This window comes from Pyricularia pennisetigena, chromosome 2, assembly GCF_004337985.1.
Source record: "Pyricularia pennisetigena strain Br36 chromosome 2, whole genome shotgun sequence".
NCBI classification, from domain to species: Eukaryota; Fungi; Ascomycota; class Sordariomycetes; order Magnaporthales; family Pyriculariaceae; genus Pyricularia; species Pyricularia pennisetigena.
Genome location: NC_043741.1, coordinates 4,823,043 through 4,846,510, shown reverse-complemented (window position 1 = coordinate 4,846,510; position 23,468 = coordinate 4,823,043). Strand labels below are relative to the sequence as shown.

General features: G+C 52.6%; 9 protein-coding genes across 9 annotated transcripts; 5 read left to right on the top strand and 4 right to left on the bottom strand.

Moving 5' to 3' along the window:
* Positions 1-1,230: 1,230 nt before the first annotated feature.
* PpBr36_01360 (uncharacterized protein) lies at positions 1,231-1,380 on the top strand (the record flags this gene model as incomplete). Its single annotated transcript, XM_029888547.1, has 1 exon — positions 1,231-1,380. The coding sequence occupies one exon, from the start codon at positions 1,231-1,233 to the stop codon at positions 1,378-1,380; it is 150 nt and encodes a 49-aa protein (XP_029752310.1).
* Positions 1,381-1,790: 410 nt separating this feature from the next.
* On the bottom strand, positions 1,791-3,696 carry PpBr36_01359 (uncharacterized protein; the record flags this gene model as incomplete). The annotated part of the gene is made up of 5 exons (XM_029888546.1): positions 1,791-2,140; positions 2,223-2,541; positions 2,605-3,180; positions 3,252-3,421; positions 3,504-3,696. The coding sequence occupies 5 exons, from the start codon at positions 3,694-3,696 to the stop codon at positions 1,791-1,793; spliced, it is 1,608 nt and encodes a 535-aa protein (XP_029751381.1).
* Positions 3,697-4,323: 627 nt separating this feature from the next.
* Positions 4,324-5,702, top strand: PpBr36_01358 (uncharacterized protein; the record flags this gene model as incomplete). The annotated part of the gene is made up of 5 exons (XM_029888545.1): positions 4,324-4,400; positions 4,477-4,716; positions 4,785-4,906; positions 4,975-5,298; positions 5,362-5,702. 5 exons carry the CDS (start codon positions 4,324-4,326, stop codon positions 5,700-5,702), a joined length of 1,104 nt encoding a protein of 367 aa, XP_029751382.1.
* A 567-nt stretch (positions 5,703-6,269) lies between these two features.
* On the top strand, positions 6,270-7,341 carry PpBr36_01357 (uncharacterized protein; the record flags this gene model as incomplete). Its single annotated transcript, XM_029888544.1, has 2 exons — positions 6,270-7,177; positions 7,221-7,341. 2 exons carry the CDS (start codon positions 6,270-6,272, stop codon positions 7,339-7,341), a joined length of 1,029 nt encoding a protein of 342 aa, XP_029751379.1.
* A 377-nt stretch (positions 7,342-7,718) lies between these two features.
* On the bottom strand, positions 7,719-9,663 carry PpBr36_01356 (uncharacterized protein; the record flags this gene model as incomplete). The annotated part of the gene is made up of 2 exons (XM_029888543.1): positions 7,719-9,354; positions 9,437-9,663. 2 exons carry the CDS (start codon positions 9,661-9,663, stop codon positions 7,719-7,721), a joined length of 1,863 nt encoding a protein of 620 aa, XP_029751380.1.
* A 332-nt stretch (positions 9,664-9,995) lies between these two features.
* On the top strand, positions 9,996-11,854 carry PpBr36_01355 (uncharacterized protein; the record flags this gene model as incomplete). Its single annotated transcript, XM_029888542.1, has 3 exons — positions 9,996-10,106; positions 10,328-10,475; positions 10,590-11,854. 3 exons carry the CDS (start codon positions 9,996-9,998, stop codon positions 11,852-11,854), a joined length of 1,524 nt encoding a protein of 507 aa, XP_029751377.1.
* Positions 11,855-12,660: 806 nt separating this feature from the next.
* PpBr36_01354 (uncharacterized protein) lies at positions 12,661-15,474 on the bottom strand (the record flags this gene model as incomplete). Its single annotated transcript, XM_029888541.1, has 1 exon — positions 12,661-15,474. One exon carries the CDS (start codon positions 15,472-15,474, stop codon positions 12,661-12,663), a length of 2,814 nt encoding a protein of 937 aa, XP_029751378.1.
* A 961-nt stretch (positions 15,475-16,435) lies between these two features.
* PpBr36_01353 (uncharacterized protein) lies at positions 16,436-19,639 on the bottom strand (the record flags this gene model as incomplete). The annotated part of the gene is made up of 1 exon (XM_029888540.1): positions 16,436-19,639. One exon carries the CDS (start codon positions 19,637-19,639, stop codon positions 16,436-16,438), a length of 3,204 nt encoding a protein of 1,067 aa, XP_029751375.1.
* Positions 19,640-21,040: 1,401 nt separating this feature from the next.
* PpBr36_01352 (uncharacterized protein) lies at positions 21,041-23,321 on the top strand (the record flags this gene model as incomplete). The annotated part of the gene is made up of 3 exons (XM_029888539.1): positions 21,041-22,477; positions 22,531-22,990; positions 23,071-23,321. 3 exons carry the CDS (start codon positions 21,041-21,043, stop codon positions 23,319-23,321), a joined length of 2,148 nt encoding a protein of 715 aa, XP_029751376.1.
* Positions 23,322-23,468: the final 147 nt, after the last annotated feature.

Sequence of the window (23,468 nt, the reverse complement as noted above, 5' to 3'; positions counted from 1 at the left end):
CCTTTTCAAGCCCAACCCGTTCCCACTCCACTACTACCACCAGGGGAAAAAAAAGCACATACTACTCTGCCCTCACTCATCCTCATCTCTTGTCCGCTATACCGAAGCCGTTGTTCCTGGCGGCCTCCATTCTTCTGCTCCCCACAAGCAAACCGGCTCGGCCGAACCGGCTGGACCCTTTTCAGGTACTACATACACCCACCGGCCCACGCTCTTTTAGCACAATACGATACGCCCCTCCCCCCTCCCCCTCAACTCTTCTTTTCTTTCCCATCTCACACCCCCAAAAACAAAATCCACTCTCGGCTTTCCGTACCGAGTAGCACCTGCAGCCCCAGTAGGGAGTGGCTTCGCCAGGCACATCGTCATGATGTATCCATCGCCCGGCCAGATTTCCCGTCAGACCGAAAAAGAAAGCCTGGGTCCTCCGGGGCTGGCAGGCTGTTGTTTTTTGTTCCCCCATACTTCCCCCATGACCCTCTAATTTTGCTGTTTTCCCCCGTAACAAGGTAGAAAAAAAAAGGCTAACTGCAGTATACCCTATATTGATGTTTCAGCAGAGTACGTAACGTGGCGTTACTCTGGCTATAGGCCCCCCCTTTTCTTTCTTTTTTTTCCTTGATATTTGCCTCTTGTCAAACGTCCTCTTGCCGCCACGCAGACGTCACTTCTGAGTTGTCACTGCGTGAAAAAAAAAGAAGCCGTCACCATTAGGTCCTTTTAATTTCCGTCTCGACACGTTGTGGCTTTCTTATGCAGCTTGGCTTCTCCCTACAACGCGGTCAAACTAGGCGAGATTTGCGCCAAAAAAAAACGTCCGTCTGAAGTAATGACCCGTAGGCCAGGGGATTTCTTTTTTTATTTGCCTTGCGCCTCCCGGTACCGCCCCATTCATTCAAAGAAGGTACATGGTTGAATCGGGAGGGCGGTTATCTCAGACGCAATCTAATAGGCCAGAAAGTATTGGGAGTATACCGCCCTGAAGTGATATCAGCCTCGCTCGACCAAAAAGTCCGGCACTCGTTTCCCATGTTCGATCCGCACCACCCCCTACCACATCGTAATTGGGTGCTGGCACGGGAAAGGGGTTTGACTTCATCTTGCTCTCTCCATGCCTACATAGTCTGTAATCTCGTCAAGCAACACTAGTGAACTGACAAAGGATACTGTAAGCATATCAAGAGTCACTTGTTCCAATTTCTTGCTCGTTTTACCCCAGACATTTGCCCAATGGGCGGCGTATGGGGCAGGGTATCATTGCCCTCGTGCTCTCCCGGACTGGCGGTCCGGTCTATTCTCCGCATCCAGAAACCTCATTACGTGGTCGGAACGGTTGAGCATCAAAGTAAATACCCAGTTGGCCAATGGCCATGGCGGTGAATGCACGAAAATAACTCTGGGTAACTGCTCACATTTGTCATTTCGTAACCTCCCAAAGAACCTTAACATGTATCTATGCATATTCGTAGTATTCCGGGGAAGAATTCTAGCCTCTGATTAGTCTCTCCAGACTTTTTTTTTCCTGACATGTACGTAGCGCAACTGCTTCCGTCTCTGTGTCAATTTTATACAAAGTGTGGATGCAGTGAGAAATTGTGTCATAAAAACCCGGATGTGCAAGATCAATGCCGACAGACGCCCAAATCAGCCAGATTGCGCGGTTTGTTGCCAATACGACTTTGAGAACGACCTCTCGTCATCAGAGCCCAAACAGCCATACAAGCTGAGCCCGTGTCGAGGGCCGGCGCTCCTGAGTGTGCTCCGCCGCTGTCCTGCGCCCCCTCCCCACTTTAGAGACGAAGTGTCTGGCAGCGGCTCCCAATGCCGTCAAAAATACATGTGTTATCGACTGGGATGTATTGCTTTGCAATGATCTTGATCATCTCCTGCGCGACCATGCCGCCCGTCAAGGCCGAGATGTTATGAAGCTCTGCGCCTCCCGCCCTGGCAACCTCTTCAGAAGCCTCCAATAGCCGCTCGTGGTCACCTACACTAGGCACACGTTCTTTGATAACACTCATGATCTGCTCCTTTGTAGCAGTGGGGTCGTGTGCGGTGACGGACAGTGCCAAGTAGATTGGGACCAACGAGAGTGGCAACATGCTCGCCTCGGCGATGGCATCGTTGGCTAGTTCGGCCTCTGTGGCGAGAATTAATATCGAAAGCCCGCGAGTAACCAGTTTTCTAGCTGTAATGGTGGCAAAGACCGCCTAAGTACTTACCCACAACCTTTGCTAGCCGATCCTTGTTGGTTCCGTCCTCCTCTGCGTTGATGAGCTTGACGAACGCTGCGTTCTTGCAGAACAGTTCCACCCCTGAAGGATCGACCTCGTCGCCACCGGGGTATGACCGGACAATGTCGAGGACCTCAGCTACATCTTTCCGGGCTTTTGATTTGTATATGTTTTGAAGGCGGACATATACATTCGACTGCGCCTTCATGTCGGGCACCTTGCCCGGAACAGGCAGACACTTGTGTTTCTCCCAGAATTGTCGTATGGCCGCCGCGATGAGCCAGAAGCCCGTCCTTTCATCTGCCTGCTATTATGAAGTCAGCGGCTTTCCTCTGTCTTGAATCCTCAGATTTCAATGTGAGTCGCATACTTTATGAGAATCCAGGTATCGGAACACTTCCTTCAAACCATCTGGTAGCGAAGGTGGCGATATTGTCTTCAGCACCGCAGCAACGGCCTCCTCGAAATTCTCCTCTGGTCCCGTGGCGTTACCTATCCTTGTCCCCTGTGACACAAGAGTCCTAAATTCTTTTTTCTCTGCGTATGTTGTCGGATACCGCCCCTCATGAGTGTCCCTCCACTGGTCGAGATAGTGGAGCAGTATCGCCACGTATGGCAGGTGACCATGTTCATGATCATCTAGGCTGTCGATATTATGCGTCAGCTCCTTGGCGAACTGCTGCAGCTCTGCCCAGGGTGTAAGCAGTCGTAGGTCGGTGGTGGCGGTCTCATCAGGATGAGTATCTACTATTGGGAAAGCGCCTGGCAGTTTCACCTGAAAGTATGAGTAGAACCCTGCCGAGTGCATGGAAATGAGGGGTGTTTTATTTTGGGTGCCGTAAGCAAAGAGGAGGTCTTGGTCAGCCTCGCTTATAGGGTGAGAGTAGATGATCATGGTGAAGGTTGGTGATTTCTCGAGAAGCTGCGCAAGGGTGAGCGCACCAGACTAAACACTAGAGATTAGCACATGATGAAACCTTGAAAGTCTGGAAATTGTGGCCAAGGGAGATTCTCTACCTCGCTGTTTGGGTGCCATTCTCCCTTGACTTCAGGATTAAGCTCAAGCAGCAGCTCTGTGCAGCATTGCGCCCTCGACTTCCCTAGTGAATCCTCATCCAGGAAGAAGTTGACTCCTAGATCGGACTCGCACACTGTGGCGGGATCATAGATGGTGAACTGACCAATACCTGCCACAGCACCTCAGGATGTCAAACACGTGGAAAAAAAAACCAATATTCAAACCAGGCAGCGTAGCTTGTTTCGACGTACCGGGAAGCACCAAGTTCTTGAGGGTCTCTACACCAACTGTCCCAGCACCAGAACTGACCAGGAGGATGTTGGCAGACTCAAGAGCTGCTTGACCGCTCGCGGCCCAAAGTCGCAGCTGTCTGTCGTACTTTTTTTCCTTTTCAGAGGGCCCATTGAGGACAGGGGGGGTCTGTGTCATGATCACCTCCGTCATGATGGCCGAGGGCCCTGCGGGCGGTGAATTGTGAAATTTGGGAAAATCACAACTTCTTGCTCCCTTACTGCAGATTGTTTAGTATCGACGCCGTTTATTGACGTCGTTTATTGCTTCTGACTAGGAAAATCAGCGGCCTAAAGCTAGATTGTGTATGTAGACAAAGATATGGTTCTTCCGTTAGCTTTGTGACAAACATCGGCCGAACGTCGCAACCGTAGCTTGTTGGAACCGGGGCTGCCCCACCTCGCGTCAGCGGCACTTCACCGGTCACCGGCTTGCCGTCGCAGGCCAAATGCTCGAAAGAAAGCTTAAGCTCCGTGCGGAGCTAGCGGGGAACTACCCCACCCGATTGATTGTCTGTTATGATTGGGATGGGTTCATTACGTAAACCAGATGGCAGCCGAGATCAGCTCAGGTACGATGGAGCTTTGAAGCCGACGACAACCTACAACCACTTTTCAAAATGAGCTTCTCAGTTCTTGACAGACAGGGTCTTTCAGAACCGTCTTTCTCCCTCAAAACCCCGTAAAGCATTCAAGTTGTACTACTCACGTTTGAACAAACTGCTATCGCCCTTTGTTTTTCCCTTACTCTCAATGGTTCTGACGCCATCGCTTGCCCCTGATGGAATCGTCGCTGAAGTGCAACACGCTTCTGTGCAGGACAGAGCTGAAGGACGAAGCTGTCGTCACCAGCTGCCTGTAAATAGTCTTACTTGGAACAGACTGCCATATCGCTGCCTTGTATTCTTTGACGCTGACAACTGCCGATTGACAGTCATGTTTTCTGTATTGATTGCGCTTCTCGCGCCAACTTGATCACTCCAGGCGCGGAGCATCTTCGCCAGTGTCCCGCATGCCGTTCGCCCTTGCCGGGTCCAGATCACGCAGTCCATGTCAATCTAAGACCTTCTGATGACTACAAAGGCAGCATTTTACGTGGATTAAGTCCGGTCGCTGTGATTGACTGTGCCAGTGCTGCCTTGAACTTTTGGGAGTATCAGATGGCCCAGGAGATGTCTGTCTGATAACTCCTGATCGCTTGATGTTACGGCGCGCTGACTGGCAGCAACTTGTGGATTCTAGCGTCTATCATGCCTACTTTGAGCAAACATTGACAGACAAATACTCACAATCGAGAGCCGAGCTGGACAAGATTACAGGAGAAGCAAATGGCCAGATAGGAATGCTGTCTGACAAGCTATCCGGTACTTGTTCTCACGCATCTACTCTCAACTGGATTAGTCCCATGCTGGTTTACTAATCTCAACCACAGCGGTCACACTAGAACGTGACTCTGTGCGCCGAAAGAACGATGAGCTGATCGTCATGCTAAAAGAAAAGAACAAAAAGCTCATGCAAGTCCAGGAGCTATACGACAAGCTGAAACGCAAGGCTATGCTAGGTTCACTGCAAGACGGTGCCTCAGAGGCGGTTGATACAACCTTGGATCGAGTTGCAGCTGTTGGTGCCACGCCTGTAGCCGCAGATCGATACCAGCGGCTGGGGTTTTACCAACAACAGGCCGGCGACGTTAGACCTCATGGAGGTTTACAACCAAGAACAGGAAACACGTGGGACCAGCAGTTTAGACGCGATCGTACGTATACAATCCTCGTATCCAAAACCGTACCGTAATGCTGACGCGTTTCGGAATCCCTAGGCATTGCAGCAACGCCAGAGCACAGAAACCATTCAAACAACACCGCTGGAATTAGACTTTCGAATATACCGGGCTTAGTTGTTGGCGGCGCGCCTCTGCTCAACCAGGACCGCCGTCACGGCTTGAGGTCAGAGCATCAGCACCTAAACGGTGTCCACGGTAACTCTGGGTATGGCGGTGCCAGTACCAACAACGGCCTTGGGCTGAACACAAGTGGTACAACTGGTGCTCTCCCGGGCGGAGCTGTTGGACTCTCATCCGCACAGAAACCAAGCTGTATGGACTCTCAGGATCCTTTTTCGATCATACTTAGAGCTGACTTTGGATATCTTCTCCAGTAAATCAACGGCCTGGTGCTGGAATCTTCGCCCCAAAACCTCGACACAGCCCACAATGGCGACCGTGATGAGATAATGCTCTCCTGCACTGAACATAGAGGCCGATGGATGAATGAGAATTTTGCCAAGCAGTGCTGCACATGGAAAGGGTCACTAACCATTCAAATCGTAAGTTGCTGACAGGTATGATTGCTAGCAATGAATATGGATGGAGATGGAGATAATCGATTAGAACTGGTTGGCTTTGCCGTTCGCTTTGACGCCTGTCACCTTTGTGGTCTACTAGCCGCTTTGTTCCAGAGCCTCTTGAAGGCGCATATATCAAACAATGGATTGTTAAGCCATTTTCTCCGAATTCTTTGTTTACGCTCCCTTGAATCCTGGCCAGACCCTTGTTGTGCTTAAATAAATCCCCGACTGTCTTGTTTTCTATTTTCCGCTCTGTTCCTCTCGTCTCCCAGCATTGCCTTCCTTGGGCAGGACTTCGAAGACTCTTGCTGCGAGTTCTATTGCTGCCGGCAAGATATCAAAAAATCTTTCCGAAAGCCCAATACACGTCGACAAACAAATATGACGGCTTCCGACAATGTCTCCATGCGTGGTGCCACAGACAGGGCGAGCCACGGAGGCATCTCGGATGGAAGTAAGAAGAGGTTTCATCTGTCGACAGTTTCCGCAGACAGCAGGATCACGCGCTCCGACAATCTTAGCTTGACAACCACAAGGCGGCGACGGCCAGCTACTAGCACTATGGCTTGGATCAAGACGGCGACCGAGTGCCTGATCGTCAACGTTAATCACTACAAGGCACAGCGACGCCTTACGAAGAAACGACGTGCGTGGGTTAGATCCTCTCAGCTAAACATCAGTCCGATTGTTTCGACAAGCCACAGCCCACTACTCCAGCAAAATACATTACACGCAGCAGCTATAAACATACAGAAGCTTGCTAGCTCCAGCAACCAGGCACTCTCGTCCAACCCTGCCACTGCTGCCGACTTGAAAACAGTCCGCAAAGCCAAGGAGAGGTCGACTATAGGCGCCACATCGACCGCTGAAAAGCGTCGTGGGCGTATCTTCGACTCGGCCGATATTGACTCCCTGGGGAAAGCCCTAGGCGAGAGCTTCAAGGATTGCAGTGGGCTGTCAGAAAAGTCCGCCGCCGACGAATCGAATACCCGACAAAGGCAGCTGGGGGATCGCCACAGCATTGAGTCCACTGCCAAGGAGCCCAGAACCCGAGATAGCTATTGGGAGAACCAGAGTCGCCAACACCAGGCCGAGATCGCCAGGCTTGGAGCTCAAGCCGATCAACTAAATCGGGAGCTGTCCAGGTTACGAGAGGTCTCGCAACACAACGAACGTTTTCACAAATACTACAAGCGGAAATACGAAACGACAGCCCATCAGCTCGAGGGCACCATGCACGCGCTGCGTTTGATCGACAACGTGTGCGGCTCTTCGCCGCGGTCCGAAAGGTTGGTCAAGTACATCTCGGGATATTACACACAAAGTGCACAGGATAAAGATGTTGATTCGTTTCTTCCGCAACAGTGGCGACCTCGAGACATACACCACCGGCCTCGGACCCGCCATATCACCCCGCGAGAGCAGATACTTGCAAGACGTGTGCGAAGAATAACGCCTAGTTGGAATCTTCACAGACAGTTCATTCTACAAAATCCCTCCAGAGTCAATCGTCAACGATTCTGCACCAAAAACGACAGTGTTAATTTCGCCGACTATGCTCGGTAGCGCAGCGAGGAGTCCAGTAAACTATTCCGACGGCTGCGGCTCGAGTTTTGGTCGTTGCACGTCATTTATATATATACGATATGCTTACTTGATTGCGTCTGGATGACTACTCAGAATTCAGATTAGGCTGGACCTGGTTGAGCAATTTATAAAAAGCTTTATTAGTAACCCATACCATAGCTACTGTACATGTCATTATTTGCCCTCTTCAAACGCATCTTCCCTTGATCATTTACTCATTAATGACGATTATTAGCTATATGATCAATCTGACCCGATGGAATCCAAAAGTGAGAACATATTCCTAGCCTTGCTGGCCAGCTTTGGACTAGCTCTTGCGCCCGACGCATCTGCTGTTCGTTTCCTTTTCTTCTTACTCTTGCCCTGAAGCTTCGGTCTGTCATCAAAAGCAATCGGCTTTGACAAGTCGGCAACTTCTTTCAGGGCATCTAGCCCACATGTGGATTTCAGCCTCTGCGGGAGGTCCTTGATGTCGTGCACGGAGCAATAATTGGTGATGTGGGGTATGTGACAAAGCCCGTCCGAAAGATCTTTCAGAGCGGGCGACGAGAGAGGCATACGGCCGGCAACGAAGTCGAGTGCCTGTCGTAGCATTCGCAAAGAGTAGAACAGACCGTTGATCTGTGCGACAAAGTGAAGAATATCCCAGGAGGCAGTGTCTCGGATGGTACCATCCGAATTGGTGCACTGAGTGAGGACATGTAGCCCAAGGGGCTGTTTTCCTGCTTCTTGAGAGCAGCGTAGTTCTTCATGTAATCCAAAGACAGCCCAGGCTAGAGAGGGGTCTGAGCTGGTCATGATGGAACGGATCTTTGTGATAATCTCTGTCAACCTTGTGCAAGAGACGTCGAAATCATCACCCTTGAGCAGGCTCAGTAGCGTGCCACTGGGTTTGGCCGACACTAGTCGCCTGTACTCGCGGACTTGGCTGTGTTTGGTAGCCGAGTCCTGGGCAAGCTGGAGGACGCTGTAGGCTAATGCCCTAACAGATGTGCTCATCTCCCACGCACTGGTTCGTGACCATGCATCAACGAGGGCGGGGAGAAACATGGCTATTTCATTTGAATTATCGCTGGCACCATCCTCAACCTCGAATGAGCTCACATCTGCAGGGCTGAGGGACTGGATAACAAGCTCTGACGTCCTTGAATCCATTGGCTTCATCTCCTCAAGGGAAAGCATCGCCGCGGTAGTTATGTCCCGGGGAGATAGTCGATACTGCTCCATGAAGAGTTCGTACTCTTTTGGGTTTGCTTTGATGGCAGCCGACTGTCTCGACTTTTCCAGTAATTTGCCTGGGCTAATGTGCGTGTCCATATAGATCTCAAAGGCCAGAGCGGACAAACCGTAGGCTTTTGGTAGACCGAGCCTGTTGGCTATCTTTGCAGGAGTGTAGGTTCGGGTGTGGAAACCAACAACGGACCCGGCAGTGGTGCCAGCCGCTGGAACTCCAATGTCCTGGAACAACGTGACGCTGCCGTCCTCGCCCAGATCATAGACTAACAAGTCTGAGTCCGAGGTCAAGATGATGCCTCCTGCGAGACGTACGGACTCTGCGCAGTAGCAGTCCGCCTCCTCTGGGACAAGCTTTGTCAAGGATCCATACCGCTCTGATTGGCGCAAAGCATCATATATGGCGCCGACTGCGAACGAAGGGATTGGCAAAGTTCCCGAGCCTGAAGTAGTACTTGCCGCCAGCCTGCCATCCGGGGAAAATAGCCTGACGGCTTCTACTGAAGTTATGCGCGGTGTAATCTCGGAAACACCGTGAGGAGTAGAGAGGAAGAAATTATTTAGCTGCCGAGAGACTTTAGTGGATCGCTCGAGCCTCTCTGCCAGCTTCCGTCTCGGCAAGTGTCCATCAAAATAAATGGCAGCACTTGAAAGGCCATAGATACATTTATGTTAGTCAGATTAGAGGGTATATTCTAAGCAAGGAGGATTGTGCAGCCGGATCGTACACGGTAGGGCCATGTCGCTCCAGCTCCTGTAGCCATGCCAAAGCTGTGTCGGCCAAGAGATCGTAGCGAGGCTGCTGGAAGGGTGTTGTGGCTCCCTGCCTGGGCGAGCACAAAGAGATAATGTGGTATGCGAGACTGGGTCCGTCAATGACAATTCTGGAGTTGGAATCGAGAACATAGTCTTGGGAATAGGGCTTGATGTTTGTCGCCAGGTTTCGGATCCCCATGGTGATTTCGTGCTTGTTTCTGCTGGACCCAGTTTTCTTTTCTTTTCTTTTTTTTCGCTGTGAATCTTTTTCTAATTGTAGATCTTCTGTTGGTGCACCTATTGTGATACCTACCTAGGTAGGTACCATGAAGTACTTGGTGGCGGTGGTGGCAGACAAGGTGGCACGTGATTTGCTGTCCTAAACGGTCACCTGATTAGACTGGGCCCGGTATCCATTCAACTTCCCCGTTCTGCCCCAAGCCCTGGACAAGGGCCGTGCTTCAGTTGAAAAGCTTTTCCCTCGTCTTTCCCTGGCGCAATTTCTGAACCGAGATTCTACTCCTTCTCAAGATGCGCAACACTCTGATCTTCTCGGGTACCTCGTGTCCCGACCTCACCAGACGAATATGTGAAAACTTGGGCATGGCGCCGGCCGAGGCCGAGCTCACTCAATTCTCAAATGTTGGTACCCAACTGCCATGCGTGCTTGTTCCCGGCCCCTCTCCGACCTCGCAGTGGAGTGAGTGAGAGAGCGAGAGGTGCTCTGGTGGTCTCGCCCATTACCAGCGGCGACGGGAAGCTGTCAACTTTGCTTTGCAATTCAATTCAGCGCCAAAAATGGCCAATCTCAACCCTAGATTGGTTGCTCAAGGCTGACATGGTCGACTTGATCAATTGCGCAGGGCGAAACCAGCGTCCGAATCCTCACAAGTACGCGAGAGAAGGATGTCTTCGTCGTCCAGTCTGGCAGCCCCAAGATCAACGACACCATCATGGAGCTGTTGATCATGATTTCGGCATGTAAAGGAGGCTCAGCAAGCAAGATTACGGGTAAGTCTTTGTGAACTCTGCCCTCTCCCCTTGCTTCCATCATCCAGCCTGGGTGTTCGCCCCTAAATGAAGAGACGTAACAAACGCTAACATGAAGCCCCCCATTATCTGCAGCTGTGCTACCATACTTCCCCTACAACCGGCAATCCAAGAAAAAGTCACATCGGGGAGCCATTACCGCAAGGATGCTTGCCAATTTACTACACGTTGCCGGCGTCAAGCACGTCATCACGGTCGACCTGCACGCCTCCCAGATGCAAGGCTTCTTTCAGTGTCCTGTCGATAACCTGCACGCCGAGCCTCTGATTGCTCGGTGGATAAGGCTCAACGTATCAAACTGGCGAGAGGCTGTCGTCGTGTCGAAGAACGCAGGCGGCACAAAGCGAGTAACATCGCTCGCAGATGCGTTGAAGCTGAACTTTGGCATGGTTACTACCGACAAGAAGCGTGGCGGTGGTAACATGTCAGCGAGTGTGATCCTGGAGCACCTTGACAGGCCAGACCCTGTCGTCGTCCCGACCAAAGACGGTGGTGTCGCAACAACACCCACGGCTGAAGCACCATTTCCCAACCTAGATGGCGCGTCAGAGGCGGCATCATCAAAGACTCGAGTAGTAGCCGATTCCCGTGGATCCCCAAAACGTATACCTGTTAGGACGCAATCGCATTCGAATGGCAGATCACGAGTTACGTCACATCCGATACAACCCGAGACGGTGGCCGAGGAGAAGGAAGAGGTCGAGGGTGATGTGGTTGATAACGGAGAGGACGCAGATGATGAGAATGACGGTCGCCCCGACGAGGTAACACATGCACGTCTTTTCCAGGGACACATTGTTCCTGACGATTTCCCCTCTCCATCGACATCTGCGGCAGATGCGAGCTTGCCTGACGACGATCCTATGATGATGTCTCACGCCTCTTCTTTCTTTCAACCAGATAACCATGCCCTTGGTGGTTCTGGGGATGCTGCTAGCTCAGATGAGGAGGAGGACAAACTCAAAGATCCTCGCATCGAACACATGATCACCCTGGTCGGCAATGTGCGCAACCGAACAGTCTTCATCGTCGATGACATGATAGACAAGCCCGGCAGTTGGATCGCTGCTGCCGAAGCCGTTGTCAAACGAGGTGGCGCTACGACGGTCTACTGCATGGCAACTCATGGAGTCTTTGGCGGTGATTGCCTGGAGCAGTTGGAGGCTTGTGACTGCATTCACCGTATCGTTGTGACGGACAGCTATCCGATCCGTCCTGAGAAGGCAAGGAGTGCAAGCAAGCTGGTGATTTTGGACCTGTCACATCTTCTTGCCGAGGCCATCAGGCGCAACCATAACGGTGAAGCCATCTCGCCTCTGTTCCAGCACATTGTCGATTGAGCAAGCATACAACAATATGAGCCTTTGATGACATATACTATGATCTGCGGCGGCCTGACGAACATTGTACGACTCACAAACTGGTAAGGGGGCAAGGTATGCATTTGGTTTCTTTTTCAAAGCTTGGCGTCTTTGGTGCTATGGGCATATTTAAAACAAAAAAAACAACAAGCGAAACGAAAGGTCAACATGCAATTAGTTTGAGCTAAACCGCTCTGGTTGGTGATCCAGATCCCAGTTCCTTTAGATGATCATTCCTCTAGCCATCCTTTCCCGTTCTATTTTTCCCCCGTTTTTTTCCTCAATGTGCTTTTAGCACCATCACGGTCCTCACAAAGGACTTCACCGACGATGCTACCATTTGGGTAGCAGGTATTTCCTTCATCCCAGAAGAAGTGCCTAACGGAGCGTTGGAAGATCAAATGTCCCTTGTTGGACTTTCGGACATAGAAGGCCTACTGCCCGACCGGTTGCACTCGTTGCAGCCATGGTCGCTTCCTCCAGGTTGATGGGCAGTGGGCAAGAGAACCGTCTGAACAAAATCAATTCGAGTGTCGTTCGGCTTGGTCGAATAGAGATGAATGCAAAATGATAAATGATGATAATAGCGCTCTAATTCCCCTAGTCTTTCTCTTTATTCGCTTCATGTCTTGAGAGTCCCATGCAAAAAAAAAAAAAAGTTAGTGAACAGCCAAGCCACCTTTCTCCAGCTAGAATCTCGACTTTCCCAGCAGCACTTGGAGCCTCAAATTGATCAACCCTGACTGGATCAATATCTCCTCTCCGCTCCTCGAGATGGTGTCATTTTATAGTTCGGATTTCCAAGCTCCAGTACCGCCTTCAACCACAGCCTTGATGAGCCGCTCGGTATCGACAAAGGTCGCGCCCATGTTGTAATCAACAGGCAACGCCATGGGCACACGGTTGCCAAACGAGACGTCGTGGCGCCAGCCATGCGTGACCCCTTCGCCCCAACGCTTGGAGTCGCCGAACACATAAGCCTTGGTGAGGTCCTTGGACGGGCGCGGGCAGCGGAACTCGGACGGGTCGTATTCATTTGGTATCATGGGCTGGTAGTGGTTCCCGTCGACAAAGAGCAGGAAGATATGGCGCGAGTTGTAGGCGCCGCGCGTGGTCGTCTCGGTGACCAGCAGCCGCCTCTCGGACCGGTGGAGCGTGTACAAGACGACGAAGACGCCGTACAGGTCGGCCGTGATCTGCGTCATCCACGACGGCGTCCACGACCCCGGCATGTGCAGGATCTGCCACATATTGGCGACAAACGGGCCGCCAGACAGCCCCTCGGCGTTGGTTTGGAAAAATCGGGCGTTGACCTTGGCGTAGGCTTGGTGGCGCGGGTGCTGCGGGGTGTTGAGCACCGCCTCGACGTGCCGCAGGTGCTCCAGCTTGACGCGCGCGCCGAAATCCGCCCGGCCGTACATGTGCAGCGCCAGAGCGTTCCAGTAGCAGTTGCCCTCGTCCCTGCGGTTGTCGGCCCGGAGAAACGTCACCATCTCCACCATGGGGAAACCTCGCAGCAGAGCGGGCTGGTTCGAGCTCCTGGGCGCGTCGTCTATCCAGCGCTGCCTGTCAGCCGCGGTGTATGCATCGGCGGTGGCGACGGTCCGCTGCGTGGACGTCGCCTGTCCTTTTTGGAGCCAGTTGTCCCAATACTCTGTGCTGTGCAAGGGGGTCTGTCTCGGGTGGATCAGGGCCTTTTTCGGGCTGAAGCCGGTTGTGCCCCTTGCGTTCCTGGAGTCGGCGCGGAATTTGTCCATCAGAAGCCGGTCGGGCTGGCGGCCGTCCGGTAGAAGGGTCCCCGGAACCACCCCCTGGTCCTCGCAGGTCTGCTGGTACCGAAGCAGCGCCTTGTCCTTGGTGTGGTAGAATCCAAAGCCGTCCCGGCGCAGGGGCTCGGCGGTTTTCTTCTCTGCGGAACGGGTGACCCTGGGTGGAGAGGGCTCTGGCGATGAAGCAAAAGCCTTGCTGCGCGTCGGTTCCCATGAAGACTCGGGGCTCGGCGTGGACTTCGGCGCGGCACTGGCTGAGGAGGAACCCGCGGGCGAGACGACGACTACCACGTCCTCCTCTGCGATGCCTAGCCCGATCGAAATTGGGTTGCTGGCAGTACCGACCCGCCGGGTGCAAACTTTGGACTCTGGCATGTCGAGCGAGATGGGGTTTTCCTGGCTGTTGCTCGTTGAGCTCAGCGCTGTCAGGGAGGGTCGGGTGCGGCCGGCGCTGGTGGCTGCAGCTGTCGCGGTGGTCGAGGACGCCTGCCTCGGGGCTGTAGGCTTGTTCAAGGCCTCGGTCTTGTCGAACAATAGCTTGTAGACGAACTCGGGCCGCCTGTCGCGGATGAGTGGCTCCTGCCTGATGTCGCAGAGGTCCAGCATATATGCCTTCTGTTGGGTGGATAGCTGCTCTATAAACACATCCGAACTTCTAGGAGCAGTAGGGAGCGTCAGGGTCGGCGGTGGTGCTGGCTTGTCCTCACATGTGGTAGGTGGTGATGGGATCGTTTTGACCCTCTTTTGGGGAGGATGCTTCCTTTCAGGCGTCACTGGTGCCCGTCTCTTGGTCCCAGCCATGCAAACTTGGTCGGCATCTTCGACGGTAAGGGCCTGCTGAGCAGTCGATCCTGCCTCGGTGGAGGGTGTGGCCATGTCAGGAGAGAACAGAGAGGTAGCAGAAGACGCCACAGTAGTGAAAGACGGCCAGACAAGATGAGTTTCGTCGATCGAAGATGATACCGCAGCGGGCGATGGCACAGTGAGAGCCTCCTCGATCGGCTCAGGGAGTTGTTTCTGCTCCGGCTCGCTCACCATCTGCAGGTACCTCTCGCGGACTGCCGACCAAGCAGCCTTGGCGGGATCACAAAGCGACTGCCGCTCGTGGAAGTAGTACCTCTGGTCGGTAACCAAGTCATGGTATACAGGTCGGTGGGGTAGGGACGGAGAAAAGTAAAATGAAAGGCCGTCGTCGAGTAATGTCTTGTCAATGTACTCCTCGGCCTCCTTTTCTTGCTCAGTTGGAGTGTACCATGAAAAGTAGCCCGAGGGTTTCCAATAGACCTCTACCGCGCCCTCAACGTCGACCCCCGGGGTATTGTTTGGCATTACGCTTCCGGGCTCGCGGTAGAACAGAGCACCATCTCGGGTCTCCCATCGAAGCTCGGGTCTGTGTGCGACCCTGTCGCCGGCTTGGGGTTCGGTGGGTGAAGGTGATGGGAGTGTGAGGATCGCGGCTTTGTGTGCTGGTCGGATGGTCTCGGTGGTGTTTTGCTCAAGGCTTGGCTGCTGCTGCTGCTGCTGCTGCTGCTGCTCTGATTCCGCCAGCTCTGTTGCGAACAGCTCCTTGTCGACATTGTGATCCGAGACTTGGATGCCGTCACCGCTCGCGTCCCCATAGACAGGCAGTAGCACCTCGGGCTGGTCGATTTCCAGGGCACTCCCGTCAGTGATTCCCACGGGAAATCCCATAGCCAGCTCAGTTTGCAGAGTTGGGCTGTCATTGATAGTAGCCTTGTCCATTTGGTCCGTGATTGGCTCGATGTTCGAACTTTGGTGCTGGGTTTGGCAGTCTGCCATGATGTGACTCTCGGACATGCAGGCCATCATCTTGTCTCCGATAAAGCTCTTGCTAGGTTCTCAGGTAGTTTTCGGGTAAGAGCAAATAGGATAGAAAGAATGTTTGCGCCCAGCTAGCTTTTGTGGTCAACGCCACCGGCCTTGTATCGCAAATTATGATTGCGCAGGTGATGAGTAGGTGAGAGTGAGAATCTCAAGGTGAAATAGGATTTTCCTGATATTGCAGGACTTGCTAATGCTATTCTTTCATGAAAAGAGGAGTGTGAAAGCGCTCGAGTGTGATTTTTGTCTGAGAGGGTGTGGAAAGTAGTTTGCAGAGCCTGGCGGTGGTGCTTTATACCCTCTTCGCCAGTGCAGGTGCCTAGATTCAACAACAATCCGCTCGGCGACTCGTCGGTGACGTGGTTCAAAGCAAGGCGAAACGCCCAAGATGGATGTCAGATTATACTTTCTGGGTTTATTTGCCATACATGAGTATAAGTATTATTGCCTTCGGTTGCTGTGTTGCCATGTAGATGGCATGCAACCAAAAGGGAGAATATGCACCCTCAAAAGTTAAAGGAGTTAAGGAAATGGTCCAACTTCCCTCGTCTGTTTAAAAAAAAAAAAAAAGAATGTTCCCAGGGTCACCAAGCGCTACCCTTGATCAGTACCAAAACAAACAAACAGAAAAATGGAAATCAAAGAGACTTGCGCAGATTCACTCCAGTAGGTAATTTTTGGCCGCATAAAGCATCGCATTTAGAGGCCGAGGTGGATAAGAACATCTGTTGTTGCCAAATTCGGTCGCCAACATCACACATATGGAAGACCAAAGTTTCCAGCATCATCCAAGCCATACAAAAGAAAGGTGCTGGCTTGGCCAGTGAACCTGGAAAACCATACCTGTGTTTCCCATATAACCCACACTGTGGCATTTGTTGATGAACGATAAATACTCCCCCTATAGTCATCGGGTATACAAATACAAAGCCTTCCATTTCCTTGTCCCTCAGGAAAAACCCTTGCGCCCAACACCGTGAATCTCATCCACAAGTTCGCTCAAGTTGCCAGTGACCTCGTTGTCGCGATCCGACTCGATATATTGTAAGAGGTTCTCGCTGGGAGAGGTTGCCTTGCTGACGCCCCGGATGATGCGCCACGCCCGTCTAAACTCGTCGCGGATGCCGACAATTCCGTTGTGCGTCACCGTTCGCGCAACGTTGTGATCAATCTCAAACGGGTCCTCGATTGCAAAGAGGTATCGGTTGCGAACCTCCTTCGTTTCCGTGCTGGCAGCCTGTCGAGGCCCAACGGTAGAGCGGGGTGAAGTGGCCAACTGCCCTGAAGGCTCAAAAAGTGTCGCAGGAGCACCGGCAGGCGTACTTGGCTGTCGCACAATGACAGTCTTGGCGCCAGTCCAACCCTTCTCTTGCTTTGTCAAGAGTCCGCCCGGTGTTCGTAGGCTCAGGACCTCACGCCCCCATTCAAATCCGTGACCTTGCCCTGTACTCAAGGCACCTGGGTGCGCGTAGTATTCGAAGAAGCCGCGCAGCAAGTGCCCAACCGAGTCCCGATTTTGCGTGAGTAGATTTTGACTTGCTAAGCCCTTTATCTCCTCTTCATCTCTCCAAAACCGCACATCTTTGCCCTTGCAAAATTGCGTTGCCTCCATCTCTGCCGGGGTCATGTGCGGGTTCGGCGGCCTTGCCAGTTGCTGGAGATTGGGGCAGACAAAAGGCTGTGCGACATTCACCAGATAGTGTAGCACCATGAGAACGTAGCCATAGCTGCTCAAAGTTCCCCTATACGGCGTGTTGATGCCACGGGCTTTTGCCCAATGCTTGACAAAGAGTACCATGGGACGCACTCGCGGGTCTACATAAGAGTAGCATCGAAGAAGCAGCGTATTCTGCAGGGCGAGGTGCGCCGAGAAGTTGATGTCGCACTGGACACCAACGCCAGACTTTGGGAACTCTAGTCCGTTGCCGAAAGGATCTCGCGGAGCCTTGCGAACGGCGACAGAGGGGTCGGATAGGTTTTTGACGGCCTGGACAGTGGCCATATCTTCAGGGGTCAGGGGCACCACAAAGTCGTAGTAATGATGCGGAGGGTTTGAGCGCTGCAATGGTCTTCGAAGAATACCAATGTAAGTTTTTACAAGTTCGATGTCATCTGGGTAGAAGCCCTTGGAAAGAGCCTTCTCAAAGTCGGCTGCCAATTGGAGGCTCTTGTGTAGCCTTGCAACAGCCTTCAAGCTGCTGGCCCCCATGCCTTCTATACAAGTAAGCACCTGGTCGCGGATCTTGTGATCCCAGATGCCCAGTGCATACTGGCGAATGGCGATCGGTAGACGAGGGTTATCGTGGCTTGTTGCGTCGTAAATCCCAAGCTCCATGCAAAGCTTGACCGTTCGCTGATGGTATTCAATGGCGGACTCGCTCTGCAACTGCTTCAAGGTCTGGATCTGAATTGAAGGGATACTTTGGAGCATGCTCCGCATAAGCTTGAGTTCCTTACTAAAGCCCAGTGGATCAGTTCCAAACGACCTCTGATCCTGTAGTGCTCCCCAATACTTGATCTTGTTGCTGGCTTCACTCTCTGAGCGCGCATCTTTCTCCTGGAGCGAGCGTTTATCCCACGTCATCGCCAGAAGCTCGCCCTCTATCTGGGCCATCATTCCCGACAGGCCGCGGTAGTGAGTGTGCCGTGACTCGGTCCCGGCGAAAACAGAATATCTGCTTTTGAGACGGGCTTTGAGCTCCTCGTCGGCCAAACCATGCACAAATGCGTATGCAACGTCTGTTACCACTTGGAGATCATCCTCCGAGAGCTCGCTAGCGTTGGTACTGTTGATGTCACGTTTGCCAAACTTTCTGAGGAGTTTCTTTGCCGAGTTGAAGTAATTGCCGAGGCTTGTGGTGCCAATCTGTCTCAACTTGCCAAGTTCGTCCTCATATAGCCCAGATCCCGGAATCAATGCCAACTCTGGGTTGCTCAGAGAAACATCAGGTGCAGGTGATGACACAGTGGCACTCTCATTCGGCTCGATTACAACAGGACTCGCGTCTTCGTCTTCATCTTCGGCCGCTTCGTCGCCGCTAGCACCCTGGTCTTCTGGTTCTCCTCTTTCCCATTTTACTCTGGCCTGGCAAAGAGCCTTGTAAAGCTGCTCTGAAGGCTTCTCACATAGCTTTATTATGGGCACCCTTGTGCGTGTGAGTAATCTGGCTCCCAGACCAGCTTCAAGAAATGCCTTTTCCAAAATTCGCGGTATGGGCGAGTTGCAGTCATCAGGCGGAGGACAAGAGAGCGGCGATAGAAGACCCAGATCCATGTCAGAGGCCTTGGTAGCAAAGCCAGAGGAAAGGCTGCCAAAGCACCTTAGCTGCACCGTCTCGGGGATGAAGCCTGGGTCATACTGCAGCTCGTGCTGCGTGATGGCTTTGCGACAGATGTACTCAATCCTGAGGCGAAACGCTTCGTTTCTCGCGATTTCTTCAAAGGAGATCTCGGCATCCTTGATAATAGTCTCGCACAGCCCGTTCAAGAGCGCCGCTTGGTTGTCTAAAGTCTCTTGTGTCAAGGGGGGATGCCTTCCGTGACCTCCAGTGTACGAACCTCTATGGCCCGAACTTGCCTCGAATTGAGGCCTCGGATACTGCTGGTGTCGGTTCCTTAGCATTGCATCCGGATTCCCGCCATGCTGAGGTCGCCACTGGTCCTCAAACCCAGGAGGACCATTGCTCGGTAGGTTCTGGCGGTGATTCATGTATCGATGGCCAGGTGGGGATCCATGAAAGTTGGAATCGAACTGGTTTAGTGTGGCCGAATGAGATCTGTGCGAGTATTGGTGTGGGTGGGCATTGTACCGATGGGCACCGGAACCCGTTGGTGATCCCCATTGAGTACTGGATGCCAAAGGACGTGGATCGATGGGGATGGAAAGTTGAGCAGAAAGTTCCCGCCTTTGGGCTTGGTTTAGACGTTTCCGTCCATTTTTGGGCTGCTTGGCAGCCGTGGCCTCGGCCGGACCGGGCAAAGGTTGAATGTCGGAATCCAGCAGTGAGTCCCTTGCTATCCCGCTTGGGATGTCGATGGAGGTCTTTGCCGGTGAGGAAGAGGACAAGAAACTATTGTCGTTTCCATTGTTGGAGAGTATGAGACCGCGCAGCCTATCCTCCAGGCCTGCAGACCGGGCCCCGGGCCTTTCCATGTGGAGACGATTGAAGGCTACAAGCCATAAGTGGCCCTGTTGGCCAACCCTGCGTGCTCAGAAGATTTCCAGGTCGGACCCAGAAAGCTAAGTCGAATATTGGCTTATGATAAACCAGCAGGTTAGCCTAGACAATTTGTGCAGAAAGCACTAGTGGAGAGATGACTGCTCTGTTCTTTGTGCCAAATTTATGCAAAACAGGCTGTTTGCATGGTTTAACTGACAATCAGCCTCATGTAGGGGGTGGGTGAGGTGAAATGTCCTTGATGGTATGTCCCCTCAATGGCTCGCATCCAGAACTTTGCGATCAAAAAGGGGAGGCTCGCCCAAAGGGTACTCCTTAGAGAAGAATAGCTTACATACAGGCAGGCTGAGGGTGAGTTATACTCTACGTTGACGAGACAATCTGTTTAAGATGTTCTTATAAGCTTACTTAGAATAGGCGCGCCAAACTTAATATGTAGCTTGGGTTTGGCCGGGGCGCTGCAAAGCAGGGGAAAAAGTGATAAATTATCGAGGCAGCACAAAATGTCAGCTGCTGCTTGACGAATTTGAACCTTGGACAAGGAAGCCTCAAGTCAATCAAGGGCCACCTAGGCATACTGTCCTTTCTGCTACTGAGCAGTCGAGCATGCTCCACACAGTGCATCTATTTGCAGCAGCAACTCCCAAAGACGCTAACCCAGAGCAAGCAAGTCAGAGGTGCAAAGCAAACATCCACAAAATATATAAACACCTGCAATAACGCTCAACAACATCAAATAGCTTCTATGGACTTTCAAAGCATACATGTAGGCAGAGTTGCAGTAGAACATTATCTGTAGCTGCCCCTCAGTTGCTTCCCTAGCTTGCCTAGATACCTTCATCATAACCTTATGATTCTCTGTCACAGTGCTTAGAAGCTCAAGACACAGTAAGCCGGATCCACTCCATGCTATAGTCCTCGTAATGTGATTGGCAATCTTACAAAAAACTTGTGGGCGACTCTACAAGCAAATCTGGCACTGTACACAAGCCAACCCCGTCATTCCGCATGCAGACAAGCAAGTAGCCGTCAGGTCTCCGTCAACATCTGGTTGACTTTCACACTGCTGCTGACGTGCATCAACGCGCCAAGGGATCCAAACTTGAGGGAGGTTCGCGGGCACTTTTATTGCCCTCTTTTACTCAACCTGTTGTCGCGCTCTCTTTTTTTCAATTTTTCTTTTTTTTATTTTTCTCCCACGTAAACAACCATTCCATCAAAAGTACTTCGATGGTGTTTATTTTTGACGTTGTCTCCTTTCCTTTGGTGCCAAGGCCTTTTTAAAATCGGTCTTCACCCTCTTCATTACGTTCACTCGAGCGCAATCATATCTGCTCAACTGTAGCCTCCGCGCTTCGTCCATCAGATAAGTAAACATGAGTGCGCCGCCGCCTCCCAATCCCCCGAACGGCCAGCCTGGCCAGGCGCAGGCGCCCAAACGCCCGTACCGCCGACCGCGTGCGGTGAACCCACTGGTGGCGCGAGGCCGAAACGACCCATCCAAGCAGATGAACCGGCCCGCATCTACAATAAAGCCGTCCGCGACTGTTATTGCGAAAGCCGGTCCGTCAAAGGATCCGGTCGAGGCTCTCCGCGAGCAGGACTACCAGAAGCTCAAGGAATTTGAGGCTCGGCGCAAGCTCAACGGGGGATGGACGGAGCCTGCGCCGCCCAACGTTGTCGAATATCCGCTCATGGTCTCGAAGCGTGCCCTCATGGAGGCACGATTCCATGTGATGCGATTGGCCCGGGCCAAGGCAGTCCAAGGTGATCCAATAAATGGCATCGATCCCACCGACCCTGAACAGTTCTCGCGTCCTGTCACTCTCCATCGCCGTGACCCGCGACAGCCACCGGCGGCCAGAGTGGTACCAGAGGAGGAGGAGGAGGTCAAGCCGAGCCCACCTCCGCCCGAGCCTACAACAGACGACAAGGAGGCCGAGAGATTGGCACAGATCAAGGCGGATAAGGAAGCTCAACGAGCGGCGGACCTGGCCCAGATCGCGCCAACCATCAAGGCGAACGAGCCACCTGCGCAAAAGAAGCCGCCACCCCAAAAGAAAGAGAAAGCCTTCACGTCCCACCGACAGACGAAGAAGGACTACGATCCCAAGACATCCGAGCTACGTTACGAAGAAGCTCTGCCATGGCATTTGGAAGACGCGGATGGCAAGAACGTGTGGGTTGGCCAATATGTTGCCGCTCTATCCCAGGCAAACGTTGGTCTCGTTATTAGCGGCGAGGGCTTTAAGATGGTCCCGTTGGAGAAGTACTACAAGTTCACGTCAAAGCCTCACTTCAAGGCATTCAGCATCGAGCAGGCCGAGAGCATCATGAAGCAAAACATTGCCATCGGCCCGCACAAGATGACTGAGGAGAAGAAGGAGCAGATGAAGCTCGAGCAAGAGATTGCTGCTACGCGGGATTTCCTTCGAGGTGGCAGAGCAACCAAGGTCAAGAAGGAAAGCAACACCTACCGGTCTGCTCCCAGGTCCGAGAAGCTCGACCAGGACGACATTGATATGTCGGGCGACGAGTTCCAGGATGATGACGAAAACCACACGTTTGAGAAGGAGAGGGATGAGGAGACCAAGGAGGCAAAAGAGCGACAGCGGCGGAACCACCTCGGCGCCAACCTGTTCGGTGATGCGAACGAGAAGCAAGTGGAGAAAGAAGAGGCCGAAGAAGAGCTCATGGAGCAACTGCGAAAGGAAGAGGGCAAGCGTGTCCGCAAGGCTCTCGCCCGTCGTGAGAAGCACTTGATGTACCAGAGTGATTCCGACGACAAGGACAACCCATATGACTCGTCGAGTGTAAGATTATCCCCTCCATCTTTTCAGGATCTCTCTGCTAACTCGCTGTACAGAGCTCGGAATCGGAGCCGGACGAGGAAAAGGAGGCCAAGGAGAAGGAGGCCAAGGAGAAGGAGGCTAAAGAGAAAGAGGCCAAAGAAGCCAAAGAAAAGGAAAAGCTTTCCGTGGGAGCCGCAGCTAAAGGGAGTGGCACCTCTCCTAGTAAGAACAAGCAAGGGAAGTCTCTCAAGCGCCCGGGTTCACCGAATTTGTCCGAATCGAGCGAGAACGAGGCATCCCGCAAGAAGGCAAAGAAATTGGCTACCGGCTCGGTACAGCCCAGCCGCTCCAGCACTCCAGTGCCTGGACAACGTGCCAAGGGCCCTGGCGGTGCTACAAGTGATGGTGAAGCTACCGCTGGAGAGATGTCAGATGGTGGCATTAAGAAGAACCGACTCAAGTTGGGAGCCACCGGCGGCAGTTCTCGCGGCACGCCTGTTGGCTCCAGGGCCGGAAGTCCTACTCCGGGAGCAGGTACGTTTCTGGATATCCTTTTTTTTTTTTTTTTTTCGAATCACTGCAATGGATGATTGCTGACCACTCGAACCTTGCAGGCTCAAAACCTGGATCGCCCATCAAGGCCGACAGCCCCAAGCCTGGCGTGGTCACCCCCGACGAGATCGTGGCCGCTCTTGCGGCGAACCCACAGGGTATCGCGATCGGAGATCTGCTGAAGCGGTATTTCAGTGACCGAGTCGGGACGGGCGAGAACCAGATTCACAGGAAGGAGTTCATCAGTCTGGTCGTCCGCCACTCACAACTGGACAAGGTCGATAAGCTGCTGCGGATGAAACCAAGCAAATAGTGTACTTGCTTGTATTGCGATCATGGACACTTCAATTCTAACCGCCCTAGCCGCAAATAAGCAAGGTATCAGCTGTCGGGGACTTTTACAAGCGATATTTTTAACCATGTCAAAGTGGTTGACAACATCATTAAGCCCGCCCGTACA